Source organism: Oenanthe melanoleuca, chromosome 17, assembly GCF_029582105.1.
Source record: "Oenanthe melanoleuca isolate GR-GAL-2019-014 chromosome 17, OMel1.0, whole genome shotgun sequence".
Classification (NCBI taxonomy): Eukaryota; Metazoa; Chordata; class Aves; order Passeriformes; family Muscicapidae; genus Oenanthe; species Oenanthe melanoleuca.
Genome location: NC_079350.1, coordinates 4,974,669 through 4,987,050, shown reverse-complemented (window position 1 = coordinate 4,987,050; position 12,382 = coordinate 4,974,669). Strand labels below are relative to the sequence as shown.

The window sequence follows — 12,382 nt, the reverse complement described above, 5'->3', positions numbered from 1 at the left end:
GCAGCTTCCAACCCCTCCTGCAAAGCAGGGAGGTGGCCTGGGAGCTCCCCCTCGAGAGCCATCCAACAGCAAGTTTGTTATTTGCATTGCTTTGAAACTGAGATTATTTCCATGCTTCCTTGTTCCAGGTTTTAAAAAGAGGAAGATTTTCTTCCTTCTTCCAGTTTCATGCCCTTTTTATCCATCAGCCCATGCCACGCTGACAATCTATTCCTTGTTCCAAAACTTTTTCTCCAGAATTCTGTAGAAAGGACATTCTGCCTGGTGGTGGTTTTTGTTGTTTTTTTTATTTTCAAACATAGCTTTAAGGCAAAAGTTTGGCAATGCAAAGCAAAGTCTACATAAGGCCGCATGACTTGGATTTGCAACTCAGAACCTTACAGCTTAAAAAAAAATACCTCATCTTAAATAGTCAACTTTTTGCTCCAGGAACTTGTTTCGTTCTCAACCAAAAAAGAAAAAAAATAATTCTTAAAATCCCAAATAACATGTTCTTATTGTTCTGGGCAGTTCTGGACAAGCTAATGAGGCTGAAGTTCAAACGGGAACTAAAGTAGGGAAGAAAAAAAAAAAATTATAGGGTAGACATCAGTGTTAGCTTCTTCCCTTAGGAATCCAGTGATGAGACAGACCCGGTCCAAGGTCTCCTCTTTAGCTTTAGCACAGTGAAATCCGTCCCAATGGGAGAAGGTAGAATGGTTGCATTTGTTGAATGAATAAAAAGTGCATTTTGATTTTGCTCAGATTATAGGTGTGTATCCTAATCCCTAAGTGATTGTTTTGCTGCGGGTTTTGTTTTCTCCCTCCGGTGCCGGGACGCCAGGCGTGTATTACCGATGCTTTGGGGGTATCACCACCAGGGGTGGTCCATCCTTTGGCCTCCACATGAGTACCTGAGCATCATTGGCATTGGGTTTGACAAGGGCACTGGGTGGTATTGGCTCATTCTTGCTGAGGACCTGGGGTTGCTCTTGAGCAGAGGGCTCCTGCAGCTTGGCACGCTGGCCCAGGGGCCGGCTGGGGTTCACCTCGATGCCCAGCCTCATGCGCCATTTGATAGTCTGCAGGGTCACCATCTCGTTGGTGGCCGTGTTGGTGGCCACCAGCCAGGTGGTGAAGCTCTGATCCCGGTGGATGCTGGTGAGCTTGGCCACGTTGCTGTCGCTGACGGGCACCGCCCACGTCACGCTCGGGTAGAAGTTGTCGTTCATGCTGATGTTGAACTTGGACTCCTTCTTGGTGGGACCCACGATGGTGCAGGTTTCTGTGGTGTTCCCATACCAGGGATAGTTCACCCCGTCTGAGTCACTGATGGCCTGGATTTTACCATCCAGTAGATCTGGAAGCTCCCAACTTGACCTGCCACAATCAATAGCAAATTATGGATAATGCATTAATTAATTAGTTTAGAAACATGCTGGACTTTAGAAAGGAGAGGGGAGAGCTGTGGATGCATTCCCTCTCCAGTCTTTACTGGAATTTGTGCCCTTTGTGCCATCCTGCTCAAAGAGCTCATCCCTGCCATTAAAAGCATCAGGTTTACTCTCAATCCATCCATTCCCTAAATTTCTCTCTGGATGAGCCACTGTCCCTCCCCGCTGTCTGCCTGGTGCTGGAGTGTAACCCATCCTCCTGCAGCCCTTGGAAGGACCCAGCTGCACACCAGGCTCTGGGCTGGGGATGGTGTTACAGTAATCAGAGAGCCCGAGGTCGAGCTGCTTGTAAACCTGCCCGTGCTGCTCACCTGTGAGAGGGACAGAGAGGTCAGTGTTTCTAGCAGGAATATGAGTGAAAACAGTCCCCTGTCACCTTGTACTGCTGAGTCACAACTTAGAGTGGGTTTTTTCATTAACTTGCAATTTAATTTTTAAGATTAGATTTGCCAATAGAAGCAAACTGCTGTAAATGTCTCAGAAGGAGGGTTGGATGTTTGCTCTGAGACTGCACAACCACAGATCACTTGCTCAGTGCACACCAGCTGTTTTAAGGACAGTCTTTTAAAAACCAGGCTGGCAGATGTTGCTCTCTCTCTTGCTCATGAATCAGCACTCCCCAGCACTCAGGGATGATGTCCCAGCCATGGAGGTGGCAGAAGGGACCGGGTGGCAGCAGCAGTGGGGTTGTACCTGACCCTGCCACAGTGCTCCAGTCCCCCAAGCCTTGTGGCTCCCTGCTGCAGGCTGGGTCATGGGAAATGATTTATCTTGGAGAGAAACAGAGGGGACGCCCTGAGGCTCCTCAGGGTCAGGGTGACTGTCCAAGCCTTTTGTGAGTCTGGTGCTGCAGCTTAAAATAGCCCCTTGATTGCAGAGGAGGCTGTGGCTGGGGGTGCTCGTGGGCCTGGCTGGCTCTTTCACAGCTTTGGGATGAGCTGCTCTGGCCAGGCCTGATGTGACCTTCTCATAAGGCTGTTTTGACTGTTAATTAGTTAATGACCGTGAAGTGCCTCCATGTTTGTACTCACTGGATCGTTCAGCACTTAGCTGTGTCTGGCTCTGGCTAGAGGACAGCACGGGGGATTTAAAGGTCTCATTTATCTTTTTTCCATGCGAGCAGGGGGTCCTGACAAACACCTTCCCAGCGGGAGATAAAGTGCAAGAGAGGATGTGGTGTGCCCTAGGGCTGCAGGGCTGCCGGGAGCAGCAGGGCAGGGGATGCTCTGAGCAGCAGGACGGGGATGCAGGGATGCTCCGAGCCGCAGGAGCTGAGCAGGGGTTATGCAAGCACAACATCTCCCTGCACAGATTTACTGGCGGCTGTCAGCCTCGGCTGCAGCAATCCCTCCCTCCCGAGCCCGTCGCCAGCAGGCAGAGGGAGTCCTTTCCCTGGAAGAAAATTTGTAGTGAAGGCAGCCAAAAGGAGATCCCTGAGCAGTCCTGCCAGGACCCTTGTGCACTGCAGAGATGTTTATACGCTCTGCCCTGCAAACCAGAGTCATCCTGGCTCACCACCCCTCATGCCCTTCGGCAGAGCTGAGCAGGGGAAGGCTCTGGGAGGGCTCCAGGAAGGGTCTGGGAAGGCTCTGGGAGGGCTCTGGGAAGGCTCCAGGGATGTTGGGTGACCCAGCCCTCGCAGATGGATGAGTAGAGGTCGTGCTCTGCAGCCCCCTCCCCTCCCTGCTGCACAGCCCAGCTCCGAAACCCCATCTGGGGGCTCTTCTCTCCCTTTCAGCCACTGGTTTAGGATTACTTTCCATTCAGACTGGCTGGTACTCAGCTTGGCTGTCACCCAGGGTGAGATGTGACAGTCCTGGAGGCTGACTCTGAGGTGACAGGCGTGGTGCAGCCACAGCATCTCTGCAGGTACAGAGGTGCCAAACCAGGAGCTGAGCTGCCACGGAGGGTAATGAGTCCCAGGGCTGCTCCTGCCTGCTCAGACCAGAGCTGGTGGGTGAATGGCAGGACAACCTGATAGAGGATGCTCAGTAAATGCAGGTCCTCTAAGATCTGCTTGTCCCCATCTTCATCCCCAGCTCAGTATGGAATTGCAGCAGCTTCTCAGGATGTGCCCAGGATTTGAACAAGAGCACAAAGGTGGAGCTGTGTCAGAGACTGAGCAGGATGGTGCCTGCAGAGCCTGCAGCACCCCAGGACAAAGCTGAGCTCAGGGTGGCCCAGGAGGGCACCCAGCTTGAGGAAAGGCGTGGGCAGGAATGGGGAAGGAGAAACCAGCCTGTGTTTCTTCACAGAGCACGCTGTGCCTAATTCTAGCCACTGTGGTTAACCCCAGGGTTTCAAAACCATCATGCTTCATCTGCACAGCTTGGAATGAGCAGAAAAACGAGGCCTCATGATGATCCCATGACTGGAGCAGAGCAAAGGCTGCACGGTGGCTGCTGCTGGGGTTGCCCCTTGCCTAATGCTACAGCAAAGCCTCTGTGCCAGCCAGGCTGGCAGCCCCTGCTTGCAGAGTGTGTCCATGGCAAATAATATGCCAACAACTGGATGATTTTGGAAAGAATGCTGTGGAATGATCTTTGGCTGCATCAGCATCTTTCTCTGGTAGTGTCGAGCCAAGGAGAGACCAGAAAGTGCCCAGTAAACACTTTGCTGACAATAGCAGGAAGGAGGCATGAAAAGAAACCAAGCTATCTGGTTTCGTGGGCTCACTGATCAGCTCCAGGATCAGTAGGTTCTGCCTTGTAACACTGACAAGCCTGTTTCTGCCTCTTCTGAAACCTTCAGAGTCAGTGTGGGCATCGCCAGAGACTGGAGCTGCCAAGAAACCTCTCTGAACAAATGTCTCCTTGCTACCAGAAGGAACTTTGAGCTATTTCTTGTGGTACAACCAGAGCCCTGCTGCTGACAGCCAAGCAGCTTTATGTAGATTTTATCTTCCCAGTCATCATTCAGACACTTTTTTTCCTGTTCTGTCACAGGGAACGAATCCCCCAGCTCATCCTGAGCTCCCAGATCTGTCCCAGGGCAGTGACAGCAAACCCAGCCCAGCAGCCTCCAGCCCAGTGTGGATACATCCAGGTAACCTTTCCAGACAGGCACTATTGCGTCCTCAGCTCAAATTGCTTAAAGCCAGCTCCTAATTAGTCCCAGGCCAGATGGACTTGCACAACCTTGTGCCTTCCAACACCATCCTCTCCAAGCTCCCCAAATAAGAGCAGCCCCTCTGGGACAGCCCCTGCTTGGTGCAGGGACCAGAGCCACGTGTGGGTGTAGTGAAACCCTGGCATTTCACATCCCTGCTCCTGCCTCCCTCCACCACTGGCCTGCACTTGGGACTCGCTGAGAGAAAGAAAACCTGATAGCCAGAGCTGCTTAATTTTAAATTCTCCTTTACAGTGCCTCTCTCACCTACTCCAGCATGTCAGACAAGTCAAGGCAGGGTTAGAGTGAAGAACAGGAAGGAAATTTAAGATGTTGTTCCCTGGCTGACAGAGCTGTGCTGCTGTGGTCCCTCTTCCTCCCACCCTCCAGCTGTGTGCTCCTGCCTCCAGCAGCAGTGTTTGATGGCTGGCTCAGGCAGTGAAACCAGCACAGAACTGCCATTAGGAAAAAGGGAACAGTTCTGCTGGTTTGGGGGAGCAGACTCAAGTCCAGCTGGACAACCCTTGTAACTGGGCTAAGGTGGTGCCCACAGCACAAGTGGGATCCAGGGAACATTGCAGGGCAGCAAAGCCTTTTCCTCTAAATCCCTGGAGGGGTAAATTCCCACAGTGAACTGACCTCCCTTCACTTTGTTTGGAAAAGATACCCTTGTGGGTTTTTTGATTGTATCCTCCCTCCTGGAGACTGGGGGTTTATTCTCTTGACAAGCTGAGTTCATTATGTCCCTGCTGCAGGGCATGGAAGATTTAATCTCACCAGGGAGAGAGCCTGGGAAGATGAAGTGATGATGTAAGGATGCAATAGCCCCATCAGGTCTTCCAGGGGGAGAAACATCCACATGAAACTTCTCTAGATTCTTGGCTGATCATATCCCAACTCCAATTTATTTATCTCTCTCTTTTGCATATCTCCATCTGCACAGCTTCTTGCATATCTCCATGGAGATGGAGGAGGCTGGATAGTGCCATTCCAGCATGGCCCAGCCTCTGACACAGGTTCTACCAGGTGCAGGAACCAGCACCAACCCCAGGAGATGCCAGCAGGGACCTGGTCCAGCTGCTCCTGCACAGGTCACAGCTCTGGACTGACCCTGATGCCTCCTCTGCACAGCAGCATCCTTCCTAAGGACAAGGGTAAAATCCTGCATGGGAGAGCAGCAATACCAGCCATGGGGAGAACAAGGAGTTTGCCCCAGCCCTGCACAGAGAAGGGTCAGAGAGCACATCCACATCCTCATGCTGGGGGTTTTCATGTTCCCTGCAGCATCTACTGACTCACATGTAAACTAATGCCAGCACTTATGTGTTAGCTGAGCTTTAATTCTCTTCCTTTAAATTTAAAAATGCTGCATTTAGCCCCTAGATTGTCAGTGCCACTTTGAACGTGCGTGTCTAAATTATCCCCTCTGTAGCTGCCATCCCTATAGCAGCATTATGCACAGCTCCATCTGCTCCAGTATTTCTCAGCTGTTTCCATCCTCAATGTAATGGCCAGCTTATGCACAGCTAACAACTTCCCAGCAGAGAAGTGAAGAATTAATCCAAAGCCTGCTGTAAGTATTGGTGCTTCGGCTGGATGACTGATTTTTGACTGTTTGGGGTTTTTTGTTTGCCACAGGGGTTAAAAACATGGAGCCTCTCCCTGTCATGGAAAGTTGGGAGTCTGTTGGCATCAATGTGGAGCTCTGTGGAGGTCAGTGGGATTGCTCTGAGTTACACCAGCTAGAGCCTTGGCCCATCCTTCCCCTTAGGTTTCTGTCCTGTGTCCCTCTCTCTGCAAAGGTCTTGTTTCAATGGCATTGAAGAGGCCTTTCCTCCTAAATGCCTTTATTTATAGCCTTCAGATGGCAATGAGTCTATAGAAAGAGAGTGCAGGAACACAGCAATTCCTGCTTGTGTTCGGGTAACTTTTTTTTTTGTTGTTGTTGTTATCAGTTAAATGTCAATGAATCTCCTAGGGAAAAATCTTTGTTTCCATGATTTTCTAGCTAAAAGCTCTCATACATAGCTGCAGTCTTTAATTCTACCTGTTTACAGCAGCAGCTACTACTCTTTTTACTCTTTTACTCTTTCTTTTTCATTTTTTTTTTTTTTTAGTCCCAAAACATTCCAGCAAGGGCAGGCTGTACCAAATCCTTGTTTTAAACACAGGGCAACTCAGGTGCAGGGAAATAAAAGGCCACTCTGAGGTTTGCAGCACCAGCAGCATCACTCTGTGCCCAGTCCTCTCTATTTCAGTGCATCTGAGCTGTATTTATATAAAGTGGACTTTCCTATTTTCATTTACAGGATCCCTAAACGAGCCTGAGAATTACACATGCAAATCCCAAAGGCCTGGAATCAGGAACATCTGAGCAACAAATCGTCCTTGCTAAAGATGCTGTTGGAGCCAAAAACAGATTTCAGGCCTGCTGTAAATACTTTAAAAACCAAGATCAGCCTGGCTGCACTGCCAGGTGCAGAAACTTTGTGCTTGAGCAGGGAGGGGACACGGGGACAGGGGGGGACAGTGTGGCCTCGGGCTGCTCCTGCCGTGCCCTTGGCATCCCGGCCGTGATGCTGGAGCGGGCTGGGAGGAGCAGGAGGGAAGGAGGAGAGGGCTGTGCGTGCAGATGTTCAGGAAGGCGCTGCATGAAGTCAGCCCTGCTCCCCAGCCGTGTCCCCCTCCTCCCTCCTCCCTCCTCGTTCAGGGTTTTTTTTAAGCTGCCCAGACTGACCCTCAGGGGCTGAGCCAGCATCTCCCTGACTCCGGGCACTGGGGGATGAGCAGGGAGAGGATTGCTGGGACCTGACCTTCCTGTCCTTCCTCCCTCACCCCAGGGACTGGGCAGCACCAGCACCTGCAGGCACTGGCCCATCTGCCAGCACTGGCTCTGTCCCCGTGGCTGGACAGACACACTGCTGCTGCACCTGGTGCTGCCCAGCACCGTGAGCTGCAGAATTGCTGTTCTGTGCAGGCGTTTGGGGATCAGGTGCTGGGGCTGATTGAGCTGTGGGCCAAAGCCTGCAACGTTTGGAGAACAAGCTGCTGGGGGACTGGGGAGAGATGACTTTTCTCAGCAGGGAAGTGACATTCTGATTTGACTCATTCCTGTCTCACTATGACTGTCTGACCAGTAACACAGGGATTCTTGGTGTGCAAACAGCCCCTGGATTCCTCCACCTCACATTTGTACCTATATATTCCCTTTCACATTACCCATAAAGGAGTGCAACGTGAAATTTGCACCCTGCTCCAAAGTGATGCAGATGGTTTAACTACCAATGGGTTAAATCCAGCTTGTGCTTTCCCGTGGGCTGCCTGCTACTGTGGGCAAAGCAAGCAGGATTCCTCCTGTGACGTTCAATGTGCTCCCAAAGCTGGTGGGCACCGAGCTGAGCCACGGCTCACTGCAGCAGCAGCAGCAGCAGCACAGCAGAGACACCAGGGACGGATCTGTGCCACAAGTGTCAGCCCTCAGCCCTCCCTGGAGCTCCTCAATGCGCACTTTTGGGATGGGGAGGGATGCAGGCAAGAGGAGCTGGAGGTCAGGAGATCCACTCGTGTCAAACGTGTATCAGAGCAAGGCTGCCTGTCCTGGCAGGGCTGCTCCCAGGGTTTTGGGATCTCCTGTGCAGCCCAAAAGCTGTTGTGAAATAATGCTGCTTTTGGGTTCCTACCAGAACAAGCGGGGTTTGGCTGGGGCTTGGGCAAATTCCCATTCGAAGAGAAGAACACCCCCTGCTTTAAAAGGGCAGGGACAAGCTCTCCTGTATTTTAAACACATGGGAAAGTCCTGTTAAGTTCCAGAGTGGCTGGGTTTTTAAATAAGGATCATAATTTTTGGTTCAATCCACTATTTCCCAGCCAGGCCATGGCCCTCCCGCTCCCATTTCCCATCAGGCACCCACACATGCCCTTGGAAACACTTACATTCCCTGTTCCCCGTAGTGATTGTAAAATTCCATGTGGCTGCAAGCCTGGATCCAGCCCACGATCCAGGTCTCCTTCTTGGGAAGAGGGGGCACCAACACCTGGGCAGAGGCTCGGAAGTGAGGGGTCCGGTAGCGCAGGACCACGCTGGAGGACTCGTCAATGCTGGTGGGAACGGGATCAATGGAGGCTTTCACTTCAATCACTGAAATACTCTCCCGGAAAACTTTGGATTTGCAGCTAATACTCTGAATACAGCCCATGGCATACCCCGAGTACAGTCCGACGCAGCTCCTAGGGTACTCCAGCAATCCTGGGGAATATTAGGCATTGAAATTATCTGGTGCTAGATCAATTACAGATCTTCTTGGTTTGTAATTTCAAAACTGATATCCATAGGATAGAAAATTCATCGTGTAAAGCCTTAATTCAAATATCTGTCTTACAAGTACTGCTTCTATTTTTGAGGTTAGCTGCGTTTCAGAAGCAAAAGGGCCTTTAAAATTTTTTCCCCCTTTTAAAGACCCATTAAATCTCTTGCTCAAACAGTCTTTGGGTTAAAAAAAAGTCTCTTGAGTTCAATAAATAAAGATGGTGTTCTTAGTTGATATATTTAGTCCTTCCTTTGCTCAGATGCAGTCTGTCATTCACCATCAAACATAGGACTAGCCGGTATTTCCCTTTATTCTTTGGATGAAAAGCAGAATGTTGATAGACACATCTATATAAATAATGAAATAGTTTTTAGCCCCAGCTTGTCACAACCGGTGTGGATTTCCACTTCCTGACTTGCAGTTGTTCATAACTTCCTTTCGCACAAAATTACAATAATAACAGAAAAAAGCGACGGCTGGAAAATGCAAAAAGTCGCCAAATCTCCGATTCTGGAGGCTCCTCCGCCAGCGATGTCTGCGCTTTGGGAATTTAATTTTTTTTTTTTTTTTCTTCTCTTTCCCTTAGAAATAGCCGGGCGCAGAGGGAAGCGAGCGCGGTGCCGGTGGGGCCGGCGGCTCCGGGAGCGCAGCGGGGCAGCGGCGATGGAGCCTCCGCCGCTCCGCGCCCGCTCAGCGCCGCCGAGCCGCCCGTGACATGGCCAGCCACGCACCGGCCCGGGGGGCGCCGGCCGCGCCGCTCCCCTTCCTCCTCCTCCTCCTCCTCCCGCTGCTGCTGCTCCTCCTCGGCGAGCGGCTCTCCGCAGGGGTGTCCGACCTTCCTCCTCCTCCTCCTCCTCCCGCTGCCGCCGCTGCCGCCGCTGCCGGGCGAGCCGGCTGTGCTCAGCCCGCGGGGCTCATGGGCGGGCTCGGCGGGGCTGCCCCGCACACGCGTGGGCCCCGCGGGGCGTCACAGCATCGCGGGGAGCCGCGCCGAGCCCCGGCCGAGCCCCGCTCCGCGCTGCGGGGGCGAGCGGCGCGGGGCGGGGGGAGCCTCCTGCTCGCGCTCTCTCTCTCTCTCTCTCTCTTTTTTTTTTTTTCTGTTGTCGGTTTTTTTGTTGGTTTTTTTTTTTTTTTTTTTCCCCCCTTCGGCTCTCTGCTGGCTGCCCGGGGAGGTGAGCGGAGCAGGATCGGTGCCTCCGCCTCCCGGCTGCCGCAGGCTTCCTCTCCCGCAACACATTCACGCACCCGCGGAGCCCCGCCGGGGGAGCGCGGGGGCGCGGGGGGGCTCCGGCTGCGCTCGCCGCCGCAGCATCAGGAACGCGACGGGGTCAAACTTTGCCGAAACTCGCTCGCAGCCCCTCGGTGCCCCCGGGCGCTCCCCGCTGCCGCCGCCGCTGCCCGGGCACGCAGCGCCGCATGCCCGTGGTGCCCGCAGCCCCCGGCGGCACCGGCTGCCGGTCCGGGCTCCCCCCGCAGCCCTGTCCTCCCTCCTTCGCCCAGTCCCATCCCTCCCCCTGTATTTCGCTTTTAAACTGCAGCTGTTGAGGCTAAACCTCCTTGGCAAAAAAACCCAGCATTTCCTCCCACATATCCGTGAATTGTGGGTAATGTAGTTTTTATTTTAATTTTAGAAAAGCCTAATTTTTTTACCTCTTTATTATTATTATCTTTTATTTCACTGCTATGTTCTTTTTCTCGGATTAAGATTTTCCTCTCCCGGCTGGAGCCTGCTGGGTAGATTCGGTGCCAACCAAAGGGCAGCAGAGGGAATGGTCTCCTTATTTGCAGAACTCATAGCCCTAGGTTGGATGGGCTGTGATTCCAGCAAGGAATAATGTACAGCTCTCCATAGCAGCAGTGGGACTGGGGAGCAGCTGGAATGGGGAGTGAGAAGTGTCTGAGGCAGCAGTGGCCTGTGGGAAAGTTGTAAACTTCTATTTACAGGCAGTTCTGGGAGTAATGCTGCCAGCTGGTCCTGCTGGCCATCACTGGCTGAGAATCTGAGTGCCAGGGAGGTGAAACTGTCTGGCTTCTCAGCAATAGCTGATGGACATCAGGCATTGGGTGAGTGTGTGCTCTGCCACTTGTTTCTAAATAAGAAACCTGGAGGAATGAGAGGTAAAAAGCTCTTTGGCAGTGCTGCTTGTGGTGTGGCACAGCAGTGCAGAGCTGCTGTAAATGCCTTTTAGACCTTCCCACCCTGCACCCTCAGCAGGCTGGGTTAGCCCCTAGCAGGTAGGAGAGACCAGAACTACCAGGTGATCCTAACAAGTGAATGTCACTGGATGAGGGAGGTAGATTTGCTCCTTTCCACCCACAGCAAGTGAGGAAAAAAAACAGTTTATTGTCATGTTTTTCCTCCTCACGTGTTTCTTGAAGCATTGAGAAGTATTTATTTTAAACTTTCCAGTTGCTGTGAAAGGCACAATTTAGTCACTAGTCCTATGACAGAAACACTAAGAACTCACTGAAGTTACAAGCCACTTACTATCACATAGTACAAGGGAGAATGAAATTAGCATCTTCCGAATGAGATATCCAGCAGCCTCCAGAAGGTGCTGAAATCCTTTGACATTTCCAAGACTCTTTCACACTTTTCAAACAAGCTTGTCACAGTTTCCCAGAGCACCATGAGTCTGGTGAAACTGCATATTCTGCAACTCCAGCTTCACTGAAGCTTCAGCCAGGTCTTGCTTCAACTTGGCTGTTTCTGGTGCTCTGGTCAGCTAGAAAATTGCATTATCTCATTCTAATGAAATCAGCTTTTCATCTTCAGCTGGAGTTTTCCTTGGGTTTTGGTCGTGCCTGTCTCCATCACGCTGCTGTGAGTGATTAAGGCACATCCCACCCAGCTTTCTTGTTTGTCCCTAGAAGAATCCCATGCAGGGTTTGCTGGGCTCACTTTGGCTGCAAGTGCTGCTGCTTTGGCCAGAGATTGGGATGCACCAGCACTGCCAGGAGAATTGCAGAGAAAGGGGATGGGGCTCTCAGTCCTGTCCCACCCCATTCCAGCGTGGTTTGCCTGGCCATGCTGGCCACTGACACCAGTGTGCTGCAGGGAATTGTGGCCACAGCCCTGGGCCAGCAGCCCTGCAGGCAGGGTGGCCAGGACAGGGCTGGGCACAGGGATTTGTCTGCCTGGGCGTTCTCCCAGGTGCTGGATGACCCCTGTGGATCATGTGTCAGGACTGGAATAGCCCCTGGAGCAGGGAGCCTGTCTGCAGGGATATTTATAAACCCCGGGGTTAGTGGCTGTTTTGCAGGATGGGTCTTTTCATGGCCTCAGTGAGATCAGGGATTTTCCCCTCCCCAGCTCAGTTTCTCCAGCTGGGACTGTCAGTGACAGCCCACCTGGCTGCTGGAGAGATCAGGCAGTTTTCCTTTCCCCCTCCACCACTGACAGGGGTTTTCTGGCACTGCATCCATCCCATGCTGCCCTTCCTCCTCCAGCCCCTTCCTGCTTAGGACTGAGCAGCAGATCAGGGAGGCTGGGACAGAGAAATTCCCTCATATCAGTGTCAGCAGAAGAGACAG

The 12,382-nt window shown here is 52.2% G+C and overlaps 1 protein-coding gene across 1 annotated transcript; it reads right to left on the bottom strand.

The window, feature by feature from the left end:
- Positions 1 to 277: 277 nt before the first annotated feature.
- On the bottom strand, positions 278 to 9,674 carry FAM78A (family with sequence similarity 78 member A). Its single transcript, XM_056505408.1, has 2 exons — positions 8,475 to 9,674; positions 278 to 1,359 (listed from the first exon to the last, which is right to left on the bottom strand). The coding sequence occupies exons 1-2, from the start codon at positions 8,735 to 8,737 to the stop codon at positions 831 to 833; spliced, it is 792 nt and encodes a 263-aa protein (XP_056361383.1). The 5' UTR covers positions 8,738 to 9,674; the 3' UTR covers positions 278 to 830.
- Between the last annotated feature and the right edge of the window lie 2,708 nt (positions 9,675 to 12,382).

Excerpts from the sequence above, each read along its gene's own strand:
- FAM78A (XM_056505408.1), bottom strand. The coding sequence starts at position 8,737 with ATGGGCTGTATTCAGAGTATTAGCTGCAAATCCAAAGTTTTCCGGGAG. Across the intron at positions 1,360-8,474 it reads CACTACGGGGAACAGGGAAT|GTCAAGTTGGGAGCTTCCAG; the intron begins GTAAGTGTTTCC and ends TGATTGTGGCAG.